The 23,324-nt window shown below is 39.4% G+C and overlaps 1 protein-coding gene across 5 annotated transcripts in view; it reads right to left on the bottom strand.

Annotated features, from left to right (window-relative positions):
• CBFB (core-binding factor subunit beta) overlaps positions 1-23,324 on the bottom strand; it is a 73,478-nt gene that overhangs the window by 43,400 nt on the left and 6,754 nt on the right. For 3 of the 5 annotated variants that reach the window (XM_019012597.4, XM_019012596.4, XM_055366128.2), the window contains exon 3: positions 22,496-22,612. The exons of the other annotated variants lie outside the window; for them this stretch is intronic. In XM_019012597.4, coding sequence (XP_018868142.2) covers positions 22,496-22,612 — 117 coding nt within the window. The remainder of the gene's footprint in view (positions 1-22,495; positions 22,613-23,324) is intronic. 5 annotated transcript variants of the gene reach the window in all.

The following is a 23,324-nucleotide window of genomic DNA, read 5'->3' as shown; positions in this document are numbered from 1 at the left end:
TAGATTTGCAAACAAGACCCCCATGCACATCAGTACTGAGTCATAAAATCAATACACACAGAAACCAAGTGTCAAAGCTATTGACAAAAGCAAGAAGCTGAAACTTCACCGTCAAAATATCCCTTTCGATTGGAAAGGATATCTCGATTCTCTGTAATAAGTTGTTAGAGCTTAAACACTTGTGGCTCTAGTCTATAAACTGATGTATTAAGAAAACGTAAGAGGGTGTGATCATTCATTACTCCTTAGGTTCTCAGTAAATATTTAAATACCGATTAATAGAAGAACAGAAAACAGCTAGAATCTAGAATTTTTTTCTTGTAAGTTTCCTATAATAATTTCCATTTGAAAAGATCCACCTATTCCACAAATGTTTATTACCTGTTAACTATGTGCAGGAAATGCTTATAAGGGCAGTGGGGATATATGATGAGTTCAAAAAAAGATTTATTTCACCCACCCAAAAAGAGATTCCAGCACTACAATAGCACTGCTCATTAACTTAAAGTTTTTAATGAGGAAGAGCTGAATATATAAAAAAAGAACTGTTGGTCAGGCGTGGTGGTTCACGCCTGTGATCCCAGCACTTTGGAAGGCTGAGGAGGGTGGATCACTTGAGGTCAGGAGTTGGAGACCAACCTGGCCAACATGGTGAAATCCAATCAATACTAAAAATACAAAAATTAGTTGGACATGGTGGTGCGCAACTGTAATCCCAGCTACTCAGGAGGCTGAGGCAGGAGAATCACTTGAACCCAGGAAGCAGAAGTTGCAGTGAGCCAAGATGGTGCCATTGCACTCCAGCCTGGGCGACAGAGCAAGACTCCATCTCAACAACAACAACAACAACAACAACAACAACAACAACAACAAAAACTGATTTGAATAACTAGTGTGATGTCATATTCATGACTGGAAAGACTACAAATGACAATTTATCCCAAAGTAATCTTTAACAAAATTCCAATGAAATATCTGAAATATCAAAATAATGTTTTTTAGAATTTGGGAAGTCTACAGTTCACATAAAACAATCAGGCCATCCATGAAAAATTGGAGAAAGAATAATTTTTTGCCCTTGCAGATACTAAAACATACAACACAATCAATAAATATATAGGAGTGCTGTGGCAGTCAGCTACAACTTAATGGAACAAAACCAAAAAATTCAAAAATGAAACCAAGTATATAAATACTTAACATATGAAAAAGGCAACACTTAAAATCAATAGTAAAAGGATATTTTATTTAACCAGTGGAGTTTGGTTAGCTCAGTTGGTTAGAGCGTGGTGCTAATAACCAGTGGAGTTGAAAAAACTGGCTAACCATGTGGAAAAGAATAGTTTAGAACAAAATTAACATAACTAACCAAAAATTATGAAAAAAAGTTCACTAACATATTAAATCAGAACAAGATAACTATTTTAAAACAAATATTAAAATAAATTGAAAAACATTTTAATAACATGTATCAGGAGGGAAAACAGGTTATATTACATTGTCAGGGGGAGGGTAAACTGGCTAATGATTTTGGGAAGGCAATTTGTGGGAATAAGGGTGCATTTTCCTTTGACACAGCAATGCCACGTCTGTGAATTAGCCTAAAACTTAATCAAAGATGTAAAAAAAATATTCTATTACAAGAATGTTCATTCTTAAGGGATTTTTGTAAATAATGGCAAATGATCAGAAATAACCTAGATGCCCAATGATAATGAGCTGAATAAATAAACTTCCAAATTGAACACTGACCTTTAAAAAGCCTCCTAGAGGCTAGGCGCGGTGGCTCACGCCTGTAATCCATGTGCTTTGGGAGGCCAAGGTGGGCGGATCATCTGAGATCAGAAGTTCGAGACCAGCCTGGCCAACATGGTGAAACCCCGTCTCTACTAAAAATACAAAAATTAGCCGGGCATGGTGGCAGGTGCCTGTAATCCCACCAACTCGGGAGGCTGAGAAAGGAGAATCACTTGAATCCAGGAGGCAAAGGTTGCAATGAGCCAAGATTGCACCACTGCACCCCAGCCTGGGCGAAAGAGTGAGACTCCATCTCAAAAATAAAAAGCCTGCTAGAGGCCGGGCATGGTGGCTCACGCCTGTAATCCCTGCACTTTGGGAGGCCAAGATAGGCGGATCACGAGGTCAACAGATCAAGACCATCCTGGCCAACATGGTGAAACCCCGTCTCTACTAAAAATACAAAAATTAGCTGGGTGTGGTGGCACGCACCTGTAGTCACAGCTACTCAGGAGGCTGAGGCAGGAGACCTGCTTGAACCCGGGAAGCCGAAGTTGCAGTGAGCTGAGATCATGCCACTGCACTACAACCTGGTGACAGAGCGAGACTCTGTCTTAAAAAAAAAAAAAAGCCTGCTAGAATCCAGGCAGGTCTGCTGATCCTTGACCACCAAAAACAAGCATCCCTCACCACCAAAAACAAGCATGTTACACGGGATGTTTACATTATGCCGTTAATGGAAAAAAACACAGTAAATACTGGGTAAAGAAAACCATTAAGCCTACACACACACACACACACACACACGACTTGCCATTGTTATACTCTATCAAATCTACATGAACACTGAATCAGTGAACACTAAACCACTGTTCCTAGGGGAAATGCAGACGTAGGTTCCTTCTAGCCTAACATCTTCCTCAACTGATCAATACATAATCTTGTTTTATGTATGCTTCTGTTCAGACATCGTCTTCAATATATATTGCTGATTCACTAACATTGAACTCACGGCTGACAGCACTGTAACTCATGACTGAAGGGAACTTATCTAACATGTACATTTTCTCCATAAGCCACATTATGGCCTTCTTGCATTTAAGGAATACTAGACTGCACTTTAACATTATGCTTGTGGGTCATTTTAAACAGTGAAATCACCAACAAAAAGCACAAAATGAAAACTTATAAAATATAGAGAACATCACAGCAACACTGACAGTAATTTCTTTCCAAAGGAGACACGCTGTTTTTTCCCTGACAATGAAGAGTTGTTCCTACCCACAGACCAATGAATCATCCAACAGTAATACTGGGATGGCCATAGGCACCCAAGAAAACAAGATATTCCACTGAAGAAGTATGTACCCTGTCGCTTGTTGTAATCATTTCTGTAGTCTATTCAACAGATTCCTTTAGAAGATACTTGGTTCTGACTCATCCTCCTTTAGCCACATGCACCTCCCTGTTCATAAATGGACAGTCAGCTGCTCAACTGCCAGATAATCTCTACAGTCATTCAATCTTGTTTGCCTCTGAATCATAACTGGGTTGCATGTATGTGTAAAAATAGCTTCTTCTATAGCGATTTAATGTAATTTACCGATCATCTTACAGTCCAAAAGAGAAATCATAAAATGAAAAACTAAAGAAAGTGTCTGGAGGCCGGGTGTGGTGGCTCACACCTGCAATCCCAGCACTTTGGGAGGCCGAGGCAGACGGATCACGAGGTCAGGAGATCGAGACCATCATGGCTAACACAGTGAAACCCCATCCCTACTAAAAAAATACAAAAAAATCAGCCGGGTGTGGTGGCGGGCACCTACTCAGTAGGCTGAGGCAGGAGAATGGCGTGAACCCGGGAGGCGGAGCTTGCAGTGAGCCGAGATGCGCCACTGCATTCCAGCCTGGGCGACAGAGCGAGACTCCGTCTCAAAAAAAAAAAAAAAAAGTAAGTGTCTGGAATTCAATAGATTTAATACACTGTGTGTGTGTGTATACACATATAAGTACATATTCAATAAATGGATACTAAACTCAGACTTTTGTCAAGAATAAATTAGACCCTCCGAAAAGTCATAAAAATATATTAACTTGCCACCAATATGCTCTCCACATAATTATTTTAATTTGGTTTCACTGTATTTTTCTTTTCTTACATGAAAAGCTGAGCCAAGATAAATTCTGACTTTCACCCTTCAGTTGCAGCCATTTCCTCTGAAGTGATGTAAAGCGGTAAAAATCTACCAGCTAGGTTCTCAGATAAAATGCACCCGATAAACAAGAAGAGGATACTAACAAAAAAGGAACATTTGTAGCACACACAAAAAAGAGCTCTTGGTGAAACCCCGTCTCTACTAAAAAAAAAAAAAAAAATACAAAAAATTAGCCGGGCGTGGTGGTGGCCACCTCTAGTCCCAGCTACGCTTGGGAGGCTGAGGCAGGAGAATGGCATGAACCCGGGAGGCGGAGCTTGCAGTGAGGCGAGATCGCGCCACTGCACTCCAGCCTGGGCGACAGAGCGAGACTCCGTCTCAAAACAAACAAACAAAAAGCTCTATTGAAATATAGTAGAAATTAAGACCCAATATAAGACTCTGAAGATAAAGTAGAGGAAATCTTCTGGAAGGCAGACCAAAAAGACAAAAGAGACAGAAAGAAAATAAGGTAACAGGATCATTCCTGTGGGTCTAACATCCAAATAGTAGGTGTTCCAGAAAAGAACAGAAAAAATATAAGAAAGGAAGTCATCAATTAATATAAGAAAATTTCCTTACGAAGGACACAGCTGCCATACTGTAAAGGGCTGGCAAGTATCCTGAACAAGGAATGACTGTGGACCGACACTAGGTTACATCACAGATAAATACCAAAACATGGAGACAAAGATTTTACAAACTTCCAAAGACGGGGGAAATTGGTCACAAACAGATCAGGAAACACAATGACTTCAGAGATTTTCAACTCCAACATTTAAACCAAGACAATGAAACAAGGCCTTCTTAATGAAAATAATCTCTAACCTCAAACTCTAGAACAAGACAAACTTACAATAAAGTATCGTAGAATAAAGACACTTCAAATATGCAACAACTCTGTTATCCACAAAGAGACCGTAAACCAAGAAACAGGAAGACAGAAAAACTGAAAAAGAAACAAAAACAAAAAAACAAAAAAGAAGCCCCTCACAGCAGAGGATGAACACAGAAGTCAGTATGAAAGCAGTGCGCTGGATATAGAGGACAATCAGTCTAGATTGAAGAGATGGACATTCTGAGGATGGTCATCACCAAGATCCTGAGGGCAAAATGCTCATATATAAGCCTTCCCCACTGCTGGGACCAGCTAAGGACACTCATTTGAGCTGACAAAGGTGATGTGCTTTGACTCACTCCTGTGAAAAGAAGGTAGCTCTGGAATGAGACATCAATTTTGACAAAAGAAATTAAAAAAAAAAAAAAAGGATAAAAGAAGGTAGGTCATGGTGAGCCTAGAAGCAGAAAATACCAGAGCAGCTAACTCCCTCTGACCATATTCCTCCACATCTCCGGCACACGGTGAGCAATGGTTTCAGTGTGCCAGATGCCCTAACTCCAGTGTGAGCCCTAGGTTTCCCATAATCCACTCATGACTGTGCTCACAAGCTTCCCCAGGGAGGCTCTAAAAATTCACAGGGAAGCTGAATCCAGACTTGACCCTAAGATTCTGTTCAGCTCATCTTCTAGGAGCTGCATCTGAAAGTGACATTAGAAGGCTGGGTGCGGTGGCTCACGCTTGTAATCCCAGCACTTTGGGAGGCCGAGGAGGGTGGATCACAAGGTCAGGAGATCGAGACCAGCCTGGCTAACACAGTGACACCCCGTCTCTACTAAAAATACAAAAAATTAGCCAGGTGTGGTGGTGGCGGGTGCCTGTAGTCCCAGCTACTCGGGAGGCTGAGGCAGGAGAATGGCATGAACCCAGGAGGCGGAGCTTGCAGTGAGCCGAGATCGCACCACTGCACTCCAACCTGGGTGACAGAGCAAGACTCCTCTAAACAAAAAAAAAAAAAAAAGAGAAAGTGACATTAGAGTCCTTTGTTTACACTGCCCTGAAGTGTGTGCTTCCTAGTTTCATTTTTTTAAAAAACTAAACAATGCATTATTTAGAGATATATGCACAGGAAATAAAATGACAAAGAAAAGTAAGGGAACAAATACATCAATCAGGATAGTGATTATTTTGTAGGGGGAGACAGGTTGAGGAAAAGAACTGTAAAGTTTTCTTTCTCTTTTTTTCTTTTTTTTGAGATAGCATCTTGCTCTGTGGTATGAACACGGCTCACTGCAGCCTTGATTTCCAGGACTCATTTTGAGATAGCATCTTGCTCTGTGGTATGAACACAGCTCACTGCAGCCTTGATTTCCAGGACTCAGGGGATCCTCCTGCCTCAGCCTCCCAAGTAGCTGGGACTACAGGCCTGTATCACGACACCTGGCTAATTATTTTATTTTTTTGTAGAGATGGGGTCTCACTTTGTTGCCCGGGCTGGTCTGTAACTCCTGGGCTCAAGTAATCCTCCCTCCTTAACCTCTGAAAGTGCTGCAATTATAGGTGTGAGCCACCATACCTGGCCAACTGTGGAGGCAGTACTGTTCAATAGAAATATATAATGTGAATCACAAATGCAAGCCACATATGTAACTGTAAATTGTCTAGCAGGCATTTTTTTTTTTTTTTTAAGAGACAGGGTCTCCCTCCTTCACCCAGGTTGGATTGCAGTGGCACCATCACAGCTCACTACAGCCTTGAACTCCTGGGCTCAAGCAAACCTCCCACTTCAGCCTCTCCAGGAGCTAGGACTACAGGCACACCCCACTATGCCCAGTCACTTAAAAAATGTTTTTATTTTTTAAGGATGGGGTCTCACTATGTTGACCAGGCTAGTCTCGGACTCCTGGCTTCATGCAATCTTCCCACCTTGGCCTCCCAAAGTGCTAGGATTACAGGCATGAGTAACTGCACTCAGCCTAGTAGGTATTTTTTAAAAAGTAAAAAGAGGTGAAATTAATTTTAATAATGTTACTTAACTCAAAACATCTAAAATTTTCAACATGGTATCAAGCAAGCAATATCTTGGGTCAGGCACAGTGGCTCACGCCTGCAATCTCAGCACTTCGGGAGGCTGAGGCAGGTGGATCACTTGAGCTCACAAGTTCGGGACCAGCCTGGGCAACATGGGAGGAGGGCTTGAGCCTGGGAGACAGAGGTTGCAGAGAGCTGAGATCGTGTCACAGCAGTCCAGCTTGGGTGACAGAGCCAGAACTTGTCTCAAAATATATATATATATATATATTCCTATTGCTATATATATGTACGCGCGTGTGTGTGTGTGTGTGTGTATATATATATACACATATATATATGCCTGTAATCCCAGCTACTCAGGAGGCTGAGGCAGGAGAATAGCTTCAATCCCAGAAGGTGGAGGTTGCAGTGAGCCAAGATCACGCCACTGCACTCCAGCCTGGGCAACAGAGCAAGACTCCAACTCAAAAAAAAAAAAAAAAAAAATCACCAAAATCATATAATACATTTAACGTAGACTTGAAATAAGACTCTCAGCTTAAACATTTTACCTATATATGTTGGTCATTTAGACATTTCTCACGTTTTACATAAACGTGGCAGGTTATGCTATTCATGATGACACTTAGAAAACTAATTTAGTAAGTTGATAGAAATAGGTACAAAAACACACTGCGAAACAAACCCAGAAAAAATGAGTATAAAACTGGATCCATATATGTATGTATGTGTGTGTGTGTACATATATATATAGAGAGAGCAATATATTACATTATTTTGGATATATATTTTGGATATATATATATATTTGGATCCATATATATATATGTTACATTTTGGATCCATATAAATATATTACATTATTTTTGTTTTTCATACCAGGTTTCAAAATCTGGTTTGTGTTTTTTCACACACATCACATGTGAATTCACACTAGCGACATTATAAGTGTTCAATAGCCACATGTGGATTGTATAATAGCTACCATACTGAACATCAGTCCTACTATACCTATGTTCCTTTTATTATTATTCCTAAAATGTACATGTTTTTATCTATTCTTTGTAAGACACATCTAACAAATGAAAAATAACTTAAAAGAATTCCTAAAAGGAAAATGCATCAAGTACAGTAGTCCCCGCTTAGCCAGTTTTGCTCTCCATGATTTCAGTTACTCACAGTCAATCACGGTCCAAAAATATTATATGAAAAATTCCAGAAATAAACAATTCATAAGTTTTAAATTGCACTCCTTCTCTCCAGAGAGGTGAATCATCTCTTTGTCCAGCACATCCATGTTTTATAAGGAATGTGTCCATTAGTTACTTAGTGGCCATCCTGCTGCAGTATGGCAGTGCTTATGTTCAAATAACCTTAATTTTACATTGATTACTGTATATTGTTATTAGTGTTCCACTTTATTTTTTTGAACTTTTAGTTTTTTGGAGACAGAGTTTTGCTCTATTGCCCAGGCTAGAGTGTCATGGCTCAATCATAGTTCACTGTAGGCTCAAACTCCTAGGTTCAAGCAATTCTCCCACCTCAGCCTCCCAAATAGCTAGGACTACAGGTGCTTGCCACCATACCCGGCTAATTTTCAAACTTTTTTGTACAGACAGGGTCTCATATTGCCCAGGCTGGTCTCAAACTCCTGGACTCAAGCAATCCTCCTGCCTTGGTCTCCCAAAACACTGGGATTATAGCTGTGAGCAGCCTTGCCCGGCCACGTTCTACTTTATTATTAGTTATGGTTGTTAATCTCTTACTGTGCCTGATTTATAAACTAAACTTTATCATACATATATATGTATATCTGTATAGGAAAAACACAGCACATATATAGGATTTGGTACTATCAACCGTACAAGAATCCCTGAAAGTCTTAGAACATTATATATATATATGTGTGTGTCTTAGAACATAATGCTATATATATTAATATATAATTTATATATTATATATTTATATATTATATATAATTTATGTGATATATTATATATAAATATGTGATATATAAATTATATATATCACACATATTATATATATCACATATAATTTATATATGATATATTTATGATATACATATCAGTAGAGTAACTTGGTGGACCAAAATAACTTTAAATAAGGCTTTGGAAGGTGGTATGTGGAGTTTGCATCAACTTACCTAATGATTACTTATTAGCAGTAGTGTAGTATGCAAAGAACAGACTTAGGGGTAAAAAATAAGTGGGTCTGGGTCCTGGCTGTACCAGGAAACAGATAACACGACTTTTGAAGGTTAACTTAGCCTCTCTGGCCTCAGTTTCCTCAGCTGTAAAATCAAGCTATCACCAGATATGTTCTAAAATTAAACAGTTCTTCTATACCGTGCAGTATTAGGAGAATTAGTGATAATGTAAACCATCTAGCACAGTGTCCGGTGGTAGTGATCACCATAAAAACTGCTTTGCAGTTCTCAAAAAGCATTTAAAATGGTTCATGGGAGGCCAAAGTGGAAGGATCACTTGAACCCAGCCAGGAGTTCGAGACCACCCTAAGCAACATAGTGAGACCCCATCTCTACAAAAAGTAAAACAAAACAAAAAAAACAGCTGGTGCGGTGGCATGTGCCTACAGTCCCAGTGAGGTGGAAGAATCGCTTGAGTCTGGGAGGTTGAAGCTGCAGTGAGCCATGGTTGTGCCATCGCATTCCAGCTTGGGAGACAGAGTCTGTCTCAAAAATAAACAGAATGGGGCCGGGCACGGTGGCTCACGCCTGTAATACCAGCACTTTGGGAGGCCAAGGTGGGCAGATCACCTGAGGTCAGGAGTTCGAGACCAGCCTGGCCAACATGGTGAAACCGTCTCTACTAAAAGTACAAAAATCAGCCGGGTGTGGTGGCAGGCTCCTGTAATCCCAGCTACTCAGGAGGCTGAGGCAGGAGAATAGCTTGAATCCGGGAGGCGGAGGTTGCAGTGTGCCGAGATTGCGCCACTGCACTCCAGCCTGGCAGACAAGAGACTCTGTCTCAAAATAAGTAAATAAATAAAAAATAAATAAAATGGTTCAGAGTTCTGAAATACTCACAAATTACATAATGGTGATGGTTGTGAATATATTAAAAACCACTCAGTGGCCAGGCGCGGTGGCTCACACCTGTAATCCCAGCACTTTATGAGGCCGAGGTGGGTAGATCACCTGAGATCAGGAGTTCAAAACTAGCCTGACCAACATGGAGAAACCCTGTCTCTACTAAAAATACAAAAAATTAGCCAAGCATGGTGGCACATGCCTGTAATCCCAGCTACTCGGGAGGCTGAGGTAGGGAACTGCATGAACCCGGGAGGTGGAGGTCATGGTGAGCTGAGATGGCACCATTGCACTCCAGTCTGGACAACAAGAGTGAAACTCCATCTCAAAAAAAAAAAAGAAAAAAAAAAAAAAAAGGCTAGACGCGGTGGCTCACGCCTGTAATCCCAACACTTTGGGAGGCCGAGGCGGGTGGATCACAAGGTCAGGAGATCGAGACCATCCTGGCTAACATGGTGAAAACCCATCTCTACTAAAAAAATACAAAAAAATTAGCCAGGCGTGGTGGCGGGTTCCTGTAGTCCCAGCTACTCGGGAGGCTGAGGCAGTAGAATGGCATGAACCCGGGAGGCAGAGCTTGCAGTGAGCTGAGATCATGCCACTGCACTCCAGCCTCGACAACAGAGCGAGACTCTGTCTCAAACAAACAAACAAACAAAAAACACCATTCAGTTGTGTAATTGGTGAATTAAGATGCTGACTTTCGTTTCAATTTTTAACTTCATGTAATATCTTATTTTAATATTTTATAAATAGCTTTTAAAAAAGTGAGTACAGTCTCACTGAGAATATGTGTCAGGAAGAACCAAAAAGCTCAATTCTCTCCCCTGGTCAACTGCCTGAATTTTCTTTTTTTCTTCATATCCAATGTTTTCATACAGAATATTCAGGATGGATATTTTAACCTTGGCCAATACATTTAAGGAAAATAAAAAATGTTTTAGGGCTTTTTTTGTTATTTGTTTGTTTGGAGATGGAGCCTTGCTCTGTCACCCAGGCTGCAGTGCCGTGGTGCGATCTCTGCTCACTGCAACCTTTGCCTCCCAGGCCCAAGCAACTCTCCCACCCCAGCCTCTCTCAAGTAGCTGGAACCTCTGCAGAGGCATGCGACACCACACCTGACCAATTTCTGCATTTTTATTTTAATTTTTTTTGAGATGGAATTTTGTTCATTTCCCAGGCTGGAGTGCAGTGGCGCGATCTTGGCTCACTGTACCCTCTGCCTCCCAGGTTCAAGTGATTCTCCTGCCTTAGCCTCCCGAGCAGCTGGGACCACAGGCACCCGCCACCATGCCCAGCCAATTTTTGCATTCCTAGTAGAGACGGGGCTTCACCATGCTGGCCATGCTAGTCTTGAACTCCTAACCCCAGGCGATCCACCTGCCCTGGCCTTCCAGAGCACTGGGACCACAGGCACAAGCCACGGCACCTGGCCCAGTAAAAAAAATGGCCAAGAAATGTTCTGGATAGCAAAGGGATGGATGGAAACTCAGGACTAAAAAGCTGGTGTGAATAAATATCCTAAAAAAAAAATTTAAAGGGTTCTCCCAAAGGGCTCATTACTTAGAACACTGTTCTGCAAACAGGGCCACACGATTATTAGAAACTATCATTGTTATTATATGGAACAAACTTTGAACATCTATGATATGGGCAGATTTGTTTATTTGAAAACATCTAAATTCTTCTAATGTAAATGTCGAAGTCACAAGTTTCTAGGCCATCCTTTTGTTTTAATCTGAAGATTAACCCGCCTTTACATCTGAAGTTTTTAAATACAAAAAGGCTCAGTACTGACTGCATACATGGGTAAAAGGTTATTCATCCACAAAAACAACCTGCCAACCATCCCCAGACTCAGCCCTTTCCCTCTTAGGTACAGCCTGCATTAGAGTCCTGAAAGCACAGCAATACTGCCAAGAGGCATGTTTTATTTTTTTTAATAGTTTCCACACACGGCATTGAAGACATTTCAAATGGTATTTATTTATTTATTGAGACAGAGTCTTGCTGTGTCGCCCAGGCTAGAGTGCAGTGGCACGATCTCAGCTTATGCCTGGCTAATTTTTTTTTTTTTTTTTTTTTTTTAGTAGAGACGGGGTTTCACTATGTTGGCCAAGCTGGTCTTGAACTCCTGACCTTGTGATCTGCCTGCCTTGGCCTCCCAAAGTGCTGGGATTACAGGTATGAGCTACTGCGCCCGGCCCTTCAAATGTTATTTAAAATTCTTAGTTCCTAAACACACATCAATTTGAGGAGGCCCAGCTTAAACTGAAAAGCTTATAACAGATAATACTTTCCAACTGTTCACGTTGTATACTTTCATAAAAATAGGAACAATAATTAAAGTCTACCATATCACTATTATACTTTAGCTTGTCTGTAGCTTCCAATCCTCTGTACAAAACTAAGTATCAAAGAATAATATTGAAGAAACAAAGTCTCTGCACCTGAAGGTAAACAGCATTTTTATGCTGTTAAAAAGAAATTACATCCTGTAAGATGAGGATCACAAAAGTATCAGTGCATGTATGTCTGCATCAATTAGAACACTACCTGCAAGGGGGGGCATGAGGGAACTTTTTGAAGCAATGGTGAACTTTGGTGGTTATACTACTGAATACACAGTTGTCACAGACTTGTACACTTAAAATAGGTGAACTGTACCACATGTAAATTATACCTCAATAATGCTGATTGAAAAACTACAAGTGAAAATGGGAAATAGTAAAACTAGGGCATAGCAGTGCTACAAAGAAATTAACATCTTCAGACAACAACATTTCAGTAGTCTTTATCCTGGCAGCATTTGAATTAACCATTAAAAAAAATATGATGGGTACGTGCCTGTAATCCCAGCACTTTGAGAGGCCAAGGCGAGAGGATTGCTTGAGTCCAGGAGTTTGAGACCAGCCTGGGCAACACGGTGAGACCCCCGTATCTACAAAAAAATTACCTGGGCATGGTGGCGCATGCCTGTGGTTCCAGCTACTTGGGAGGCTGAGGAGGGAGGATCGCTTAAGCCCAGGAGGCAGAGGTTGCAGTAAGCCAAGATCACACCACTGCACTCCAGCCTGGGTGACAGAGAGAGATCTAGTTTCAAAAACAAACAAACAACAACAAAAAAGGCCAGGCACAGTGGCTCAGAGCGCCTATAATCCCAGCACTTTGGGAGGCCAAGACGGGCAGATCACCTGAGGTCAGGAGTTTGAGATCAGCCTGGCCAAAATGGTGAAACCCCATCTCCAATAAAAACACAAAAATTAGCCAGGCGTGGTGGCGGGTGCCTGTAATCCCAGCTACTTGGGAGGCTGAGGCAGGAGAATTGCTTGAACCTGGGAGGCGGAGGTTGCAGTGAGCCAAGATTACATCACTGCACTCCAGCTTGGATGACAGAGCAAGACACCGTCTCAAAAAAAAAAAAAAAAAAAAAATGTAGAAAGTAGAAGGAAGAAGGGGAAGAGTGAAGGATGCTCTTCTCAGACATATTATTTCTGCCTTCTCTCACTAGGAATATGTAATTCAGGAAAGGTCATGAATGAGAATTTCACCTTTACACTAAAATGGAAATAATGCAATCCAAAAGAAGGGAAAACGGGACTTCACAATCTTCAAGTGCTTCAGAGGTGCAGTTACCATATATGCAGATTCATGTACTCTAACTGGAAGGTACTATGACATACTAATTTTAAAACATTTTAATTTTTTTTTTTTCAGACAGAGTCTTGCTCTGTTGCCCAGGCTGGAGTGTTGTGGTACAATCTCAGCCCACTGCAACCTCTGCCTCCCGGGTTCAAGCAATTCTCCTGCCTCAGTCTCCCGAGTAGCTGGGATTACGGGCACATGCCAGCATACCTGGCTAATTTTTTGTATTTTTAGTAGACGTGGGGTTTCATCACGTTGGCCAGGCTGGTCTTGAACTCCTGACCTCAGGTGATCCACCTGCCTCGGCCTCCCAAAGTGCTGGGATTACAGGCATGAGCCACCCCACCTAGCCAAAACATTTTAATTTTTTCAGAAAGTCAACTTCCTCTCTTAGATTGAAAAATAACTAAAATAACTAAAATAAAAACTTTTCTTTAAAAATACAAACGCTTTTCTAGACACAAAGGTGTCAAATATATATATATGTGTATATATATATGTGTATATATATATGTGTATATATATGTGTATATATATATGTGTATATATATATGTGTATATATATATATGTGTATATATATATATATATAAGCTCGCAGTTACCAGTTCTAAATTTTGATTCCGTTATTATTAAAGTATTATAGTTTATCTAAAACATATTTTTAAAAACCAGATTTCAATACACTAAACTGTCAATAACTAAGTGCTGTCAATTCATATTTTAGTCGAACTGAAATACTTAAAATCCAGATGTGACAAGGTATTTGTAAAGTTGTCTCAATTTCTCTTGAAGAAAATCACACTCCAAAGCTTTACCATAGAGATCTTTTATTTGGAATGACTGGGCTATCTACAGAGAAGGAACTTCTTGAGCTTAAATAGGGATTTCTCAAAGCTAACATCAAGAAGTCCTGTAAACTCTGCCAAATTGTGGACGGTATATAAACAAACACAATATGTATTTTGGGACAAAGATCCTGCAGGCAAGTGCGTAAATGGTTCCAGAAGCAGCAGAGTCATAGACCTTTATTAGAAAAGGGCATTTAAAATAAAATTCTGTCCTCACTCATTAAATCCAATCTTGTTAGATTTTGCTTTATTTTATGCTCATAAAAATAAATTAAAAGACTTTTAAGTATAAAGTCCAGAAAGAAAAAAAATACAACTTATCAAAATTTTTAAAAGTAGCTACTCTATTGACATATACTTAATACTTCTCGATGTCTGATATTAATGTATTTGACTATCAATTAAAATCATAAGCTATAAACAAGAATGTAACAACCATAAAAAAGTTTAACCTCTCTTTTTCTGAGGTCAATGTGGTAAAAACGAGACAGCATATTCAATTTCCACAGAAAAAAATGAACAGTAGCACTGTAAAGTTCATTTTTTTCCTTTTATGAAATGATTTTCATACCCCTTATCTTTAAAGTCATAAACTGGGATCGCAAAGTAAGTACATCCAATCATTATTTCAAAATCCCAATGAAGCTTTATGAGACACAGAATACATGTAAAAACCATTAATCTGACCACTCAAGACTAATAATTTATGGTTAACCATAATCACTTGCATTTATTTGAAATAAAAGTAATTGGAAATAAGTCCTAAGAGGAAAGATCAAAGGAACTGGAGTTGCCTGGTCTACACAATTTTAACTTAAGAATGATTTAAATTCTGATTAGTTGCTTTTCCCTTGTCTTTTGACAGCTAGATTAGTTTAAAGAATTAAGAACATTTTGGCTGCCAGTGTTTGTAACACACCAGGATGGAACACTTGGGAAAGATGTAGTGTTCCAACATTGTTCAACTACCTGACATGAAGCTTACCTAAGGCACGCTGTAGCACAAACACTCTATCAATCAGTTAGCTATAATCTCACCCTACAGAACCATCAAATAAGCCTAACTGTGGACAGGGGTTTACAATTTAAAAGGCATTTTCACATATTCTGGTACTACATTTAATTCTCACATGAGGCACATGAATAGGGCAGACATTCTGATCCTCATTTACATGTTAAGGAAAATAGTTATGATTGTCTTGACTCAAATCTAGAGCTCTTTCTACTATACTGTTATTAGTTTAAATCATTTCTGAGAAAGATCCTTATTAAGAGCCAATGTAGACAGTTCACCAGGTACCTGGGTATAAAAGTTTCAAATATATTTGAAGGATTATAAAATTCTGTGCTCTGACTTGGTCATATGTAAGGTATATACTTATAATCAGTCACCGTTAACAGACCTTCCTTATAGAAGCCCTTGATTTGAAAATATTCTACAGCCACATAAGCAACAGAATGAATAAAAGGACTAATTTCTATGAGCCCATTTTCTTAAATCATAAAACTGTATTTCAAATAATAGAGAATACAGAGCTTTTTGTTTCCGCTCTATTAGGATTCTAATTTTTTCTGAGTTCACTAAATTTAAGTGAGTATTATTGTAGCTGGCCTCCAAGATGGCCTCAATGATCCCAGCCTCCTGGTATTCACACCCCTGTGTAATCCCTCCCTCCCTGTTGAATGTGGGCTAGACTTAGTGACCAGCTTCTAATGAACAGGCTAAGCAACAAGTGACTCAAATAATAGATCATAAAAGGTATGAAAGTGACTTGAAGAATGGATCATAAAAGGCATGGTGGGCCAGGCGCAGTGGCTCACACCTGTAATCCCAGCACTTTGGGAGGCTGAGGCAGGCAGATCACCTGATGTTAGGAGTTTGAGACCAGCCTGGCCAACATGGTGAAACCCTGTCTCTACTAGAAGTACAAAAATTAGCCACATGTGGTGGCATGTGCCTGTAATCCCAGCTACTTGGGAGGCTGAGGAAGGAGAATTGCTTGAACCCAGCAGGCAGAGGTTGTAGTGAGCTGAGATTACACCACTGCACTCCAGCCTGGATGACAGAGCAAGACTCCGTCTCAAATAAACAAACAAATAAACAAAAGGCATGGTGGCTTCACTCTTTTTCTCTCTATGGAGAAGCATGACTAGGAAGTGAAGCCACCTACCAACAGGCAGATCCTTCAGTTCTAGTCAAGTCTTCAGAGACTGCACAGTCCCAGGCAAAAGCTTGACTGCAACCTCATGAGAGACACTGAGGCAGAACCACCCAGTGCAGTCAGTCCCAGGTTCCTGCAAAGGGGCACAAGGAAACCTTTGGGGGGGTGACTGAAATATATCTTGACTGTGGTAGCATCTACATGGGTGCATACATTTGTTAAAACTCAGGCTGGATGCAGTGTCCCATGCCTGTAATTCCAGTACTTTGGGAGGCCAAGGTGGGAGGATTGCTTAAGGCCAGGAGTTAGAGGTCAGCCTGAGCAAAATTTTTTTCTCTTCAAAAAAATTTAAAATTAGCCAGATGTGGTGGCAAATATCTGTCGTCCTAGTCAGTCAAGAGACTGAGGCAGAAAAAATAATGAAACACTTAGAAACAAATGATTTTTTAAAAAGCCTGGGTGTGGTGGCTCATGCCTGTAATCCCAGCACTTTGGGAGGCCAAGGCAGGAGGATCACTTGAGGTCAGGAGGTTGAGACCAACCTAGGCAATATAACAGAACCCCATCTCCACAAAAAATACAAAAATAACTTCAGGCATTGTGGTGCTGGGGTTACAGGTGAGATGCTGTGGTCCCAGCTACACAGGAGGCTGAGGTGGGAAGATCACCTGAGCTTGGGACATTGAGGCTGCAATGAGCCATGACGGCGCCACTGTACTCCAGCCTGGCAAAAGAGTAAGACCTTGTTTTGTCGGGGGTAAAAAAAAAAAAGGCAGGAGGATCTCTTGAGCCTAGGAGTTTGAGGTTTGAGGTTACAGTGAACTATGACTGCACAACTGCACTCCAGCCTGGGTGACAGAGTGAGACCCTCTCTCTTAAAAAAAAAAAAAGGAAAGAAACAAGCTGCAATAACAAGCTCCCACCACAACCTCACATGCGCTAAACCAACCTAACCTGCTGTTCAAAATTGTTCCAGCCAGTTTTCCCATCCCGATGACAGTAACCCCATAGTCCCAGTTTCTCTAGCCAAAAAGTTGGAGTCATTCTTTTTTTTTTTTTTGAGATGGAGTTTCACTCTTGTTGCCCAGGCTGGAGTGCAGTGGCACGGATCTCAGCTCACTGCAACCTCCCCTTCCCGGGTTCAAGCAATTCTCCTGCCTCAGCCTAAGTTAGAGTCATTCTTTATTCTTCTCTTTCTCACACGCCATATCTAATCCATAAGCAAATCCTGTTGGCTCTATCTCAAAATACATCCAGGATATGACCATTTCTCACTACCTCTACTGCTACCACCCTGGTCTCTCACCAAGATTACTGCAATAGCCTGCTTCACTTTTGCCCCCTATAACCTATTATTAACCTAGCAGCTAGCATGAGTCTGTCAAAACCTAACGTAGATAATATCATTCATCTGCTCAAAAGCCTGAGCCAGGTGCAGGAGCATGCCTTTGCTCCCAGCTACTTCGGAAGCTGACCAAGAGCATAACTTGAGTCCAGGAGTTTGAGTCACCCTGGGCAACATACCAAGACCCTGTCCCTAAAATATAAGCAAACTAAACCCTCAAAACTATTCCCCATCTCACTCAGAATAAAAATCCCATGTGGTTACAATGGCCTACCATGGTCACATGAACTGGCTCATTGTTATTTCTGATTTCATCTACTACAACTTCTTTCACAGTCTACTCCAGCCACAATGGCCTGCTTGCTGTTGATCAAAAACAGGGTACCACTCTGGGGCCCTTTATAATGGCTGTTTCCTTTGTCTGGAACATCTCTCCTCCACCCCCAACCCCTGCAGGGCTCATCATTCCCTAACCTCCTTTGTGTCTTGGTTCAGGTATGATCTTCCTTACCCAGACCACTCAATTTAAAACTGCAAACTTCCTGCTCATTGATCATCCTTATCCTATAATACCTTTCCTTTTTCCCAAAGGTATTGTCACTTTGTAAGCTATTACATAACTTATTATGTATATTGTCTATTAAGGATCTCTGTTCACTGATGTATCTCAAATACCTAGGACAATGCTCAGTACACGTAACAGGTGTTCAACAAAGACCTTCTGAATGAATAAATTTTTTGATAACTGTGACAGGTACAGTAGTGGTCAAAACACTTTACATACACTATTTCAGTTACTCTCAACAGCAACCCTGGGAAGTACCCATTAATCTCATTCTACAACTGAGGATTATAATGATTAAACAATACGCCCAAAGTTACATTGTAGTAAATGCAGAAGCCAGAACTTAACTCAATTTTGCCTAACTCTAAAGCCTTTACAACTATAGTTCCTCAAAACTGCGTATGAACGGGACGAGAACTAAGCTGCTTCAGGAGGTAACTCAGTTGAGAGAATATGGAAGAAGACACTGATTTGGAATCCAATATAAGGAACAGAGGCAAATAATTAACATTTGGAGAAGTTCCTTCAATTTTCTTTGCTTCCAGTCCTAGTCCTGTGGGGACAGAAACAAAACCTAATGGTTATAATAAAACAAACCATAAAAAGAGAAAAGAAATTCGAGACCCCACAGTCTGAGCTCCACGGATGAGAAAACACAGGGCAATGCCTTTTCTCTAAATTCACTGGAGAACTTTATTACAGTGGCATGGAACAGTACAGTAGGAGTTTTTGCCTTAAAATGCTTTTTTTTCTTCTAGAAAAAAAGTAGTACAGAAGTAGTACAGATGTTGGCAAAATTCTATCTGAGAAATACATGACCTATGCATAAACATTTACAGATTTACATCTGAGAGAAAGATACTGATTTCTACCAGTGTCACCATTTATGGAACACAGCCACACTCAATTGTTTACATATTGTCTAGGGTCCCTTTCACACCACAACAGCAGAGTTAAGTAGTTACAGAGATGAGTAGTTGTGACAGAGACTGAAAGCCTGCAAAACTGAAAACATTTACATTTGTCCCTTCACAGAAAAAAAAACTTCTAAAACCAGTATTAATAAAATGTACATTTCTTGATAGCCTGCATAGTTCTATCACTCTTCCTAATAGAATTAAAAACATATCTTTTTAATACATTCATGTACTGCTTTAACAACGTTTCAGCCTAAAATGGATCACATATATGACAGTGGTCTTGTAAGATTATAATGAATCTGAAAAATTCCTATTGCCTAGTGACATCATAGCCATTTTAACACTGCAGTGCAATTGCTTAATTTTTATAGATTTAGTGTGGCCTAAGCGTACTATGTTTATATAATCTACAGAATCACATTCATTCACCACTTACTCAACTGACTGACCCAGAGCAACTTCCAGTCCTGCAAGCTCCATTCAAAGTAAGTGCCCTATACAGGTATACCATTTTTTTAATACTGTATTTTTACCATATCTTTTCTATGTTTAGATACATCAAGATACACAAATACTTACCAAATTGTGTTACAGTTGACTACAGTATTCAGTACGGTAACATGCTGTACAGTACAGGTTTGTAGCCTAGGAGCAACAGACTATACCAGATAGCCTAAGTGTGTAGTAGGCTATACCATCTAGATCTGTGTAAGTACACTCTATATATACACAATGATAAAAATCACCCAGCAACACATTTCCCAGAACATATCCCTGCCATTAAGTGACACATGACTGTACTAGAATAAACCATCTCACATTTTTGTTATTTTTGGTCATATAACTAAAAACATCTCAATGGTTTAAGTCCAAGGATTATGTGGTCTTCACACTAGTGAAGCAGTATCATTAAATTAATTCAAGCAAACTTGATTTCTGGTAGAGTTAACAACCCATTTACTAGTTATTAAATACCGGAAGACTTCAGTAACACTGAGATGTTGCCCTTGAAGTCTTAAAATAGTTTTGGGCTAAAGCTGACAAAAAACAAATTTTTTTTTTTTTGGTTTGTGTCTTTAGTATCTGAGCTACCATGTTAAACAAACTTTAAGGAAGTATTCAAACAAGAAAAAAAATAATTTCTTCATTTAGTCACACATACACGCACCAGAAGCACAAAAAAAACAATAATCCTACAAGGACTTCTCAAATTCTTTCTTATATATTGTGTAAGAATTACCAAATAGTAAAATCTGGAACATTCACTTTTAATTTTCCAAGCAAACAAGCTAATATACAGGAAAGCAAACTGCTTGCTTAGTACTCATTTTTTAAATCTTATAATCTGTTTTCCCTTTTCTAATCCAAAGATTGTTTTGTCACGCACAACCAAGATCAAATCTAATTCTATAGAATTGGAGAAAACAAAAAATTCATTTTATATATACATATAAAAATTCATTTTATATATACATATATATGTATATACATACACATATATACGTATATACACACACATATATACATATACACACACATATATACGTATATATACACGTATATACACGTATATATATATACACACGATTAAAAATCTTTTTCTTAATACAAAAAACTTAATTTTCTCAAAGGAATATTTAGACATTTCTCACATTTTACATAAATGTGGCAGGTTATGCTATTCATGATGACACTTAGAAAATTAATTTAGTAAGTTGATAGAAACAGGTACAAAAACACACTGCGAAACAAACACAAAAAAAATAAGTATGAAACTGGATCCAAAAGGGTGTTTTGAGTATAAAACTATATTTAAAAGAGGGTTTCTTCTTTAAAAATTTTATTCTAGAAGTCAACTCCTTGACTTCTCAATCAAGAATCAACCAATCCAAGATGCTATTCATTAAAATTTACCAGGCCAGGTGCAGTAGCTCACTCCTATAATCCCACCACTTTGGGAGGCAGAGGCGGGTGGATCACACGGTCAGGAGTTCAAGACCAGCCTGACCAATATGGTGAAACCCTGTCTCTACTAAAAATACAAAAAAATTAGCCAGGTGTGGTGGCGCACACCTGTAATCCCAGCTACTCAGGAGGCTGAGGCAGGAGAATAGCTTAAAACCCAGGAGGTGGAGGTTGCTGTGAGCCAAGATCACACCACTGCACTCCAGCCTGGGCAACAGAGGGAGACTCCATCTCAAAAAAAAAAAAAAAAAAAAAAAATCACCAAAATCATAATACATTTAACGTAGACCTGAAATAAGCCTCTCAGCTTAAACATTTTACCTATATTTTTGTATCTTTAACCTAAACTTCTAACATTGAAACTGTAAGACATGTTCCCAGAAACTTTTTCTCAAAACAAAAAAAAAGTATTTCCAAGTTAAAGTTTTCACATTGTTTTTCTCAAATGTAAATTTGCTCTGTTAATGGAATTAGAAAGTTACCTATGAGCTATTTCTAAATACTATTAATTTTTAAACCTAGAGGGCTTTTTTCCGATTTCCTCTTAGTTTTATTTTTATAGCACTATACTTACATATATTTTTGTAAACAAAATATATCTCCTCAAACTTTTAAAGAAATTGTTGTTACTTTCCTTAAGGGTTAGAATGTTCTATGACAAATATTATGTACATGAAATTAGGAATGGAGTGATACAAAAGTTTAACAGTGGTTTTAAAAAATTATATTGGCCAGGCATAGTGGCTCACGCCTGTAATCCCAACACTTTGGGGGGCAGAAGTGGGCGGATCACAAGGTCAGGAGTTTGAGACCAGCCTGGCCAACATGGTGAAACCCCATCTCTACTAAAAATACAAAAATTAGCCAGATGTGGTGGCAGGTACCTGTAATCCCAGCTACTCAGGAGGCTGAGGCAGGAGAATCGCTTGAAACTGGAAGGCGGAGATTGCAGTGAACCAACATCATGCCACTGCACTCCAGCCTGGGCAACAAGAGCGAGACGCCATCAAAAAAAAAAAATTATATTACATCCTTATAACATGGAATGAAAACAAATCTGAGCATATGCTGGTATAATCAGATCTGTGATCTTTATTAAAATGTAAATTACCAGATAATCTCTAACAAAACAACCCACAGTATTTTAAATTGCAAAGAAATGTTTCCTACCTTGCCTGCTTCTCTTTCTAAGTCGACATACTCTCGGCTAGGTGTTTGTCGCTGTTCTCCCTGCCAGCTGGCCGGAAAAAACTGGAGAGACAGATTGGTTCCTGTGGCCACAAAAGCCTTTTAGAAAAATCAATACAAACAGGATCAGGAGCAGGACATTACATAAATTATGCAAGCAGTCATTTATTTTTACATCAGTTTATGTCTTAAGCCAGGCAGCACAGAGAATACTTAAAAGTAAAAAAAACATGCACTCATCATTTTTCTTAAGTATTAAGTTACAAACATCTGATTCCATTTTGAGGACATTTGCCATTGGCTGCTTAAATATAAAATCAGACATGGAATCAATACTTTCTTTCAGGTCATTTTTTGCTGACGTTAGGATCTCACACTGCTAATGTCTAACCAGAAGCCACCATCCATCTTTGCATTTAAAAACTTCTATTTTTAAATGTAAAAATTTCTATTTTTAAATGTAAAAATCACTGAAAATCTAAAGATTTTGAATTTTAAAGAACACCACAATTTAAAATTGTATAAATGAGACACTTTAATTTTCCTTGATTTCCCTTGCTGAAACACTGCATAGCAGGCAGTACATAAAAAATGCACTTGGACTTGTCTCTCCTCTGATAAACCATACATCGGCATGGGATGTGACAGTACTCTCTAAAACCCTAGATAATTTTTAAAAATATGTCTTTCCTCACATTTGACTTTAGGAGAACTTGGTCTGACTACAACAAAGAGAAAAGTATTCATCCAATATTTATAAAAGATTTGGATGTTAGAGCTCAACAGATGCAACAATCTAAAACCACTTCAA

This window comes from Gorilla gorilla, chromosome 18 (genome assembly GCF_029281585.2).
Source record: "Gorilla gorilla gorilla isolate KB3781 chromosome 18, NHGRI_mGorGor1-v2.1_pri, whole genome shotgun sequence".
Classification (NCBI taxonomy): Eukaryota; Metazoa; Chordata; class Mammalia; order Primates; family Hominidae; genus Gorilla; species Gorilla gorilla.
This window is presented reverse-complemented; position numbering and strand designations above follow the sequence as displayed.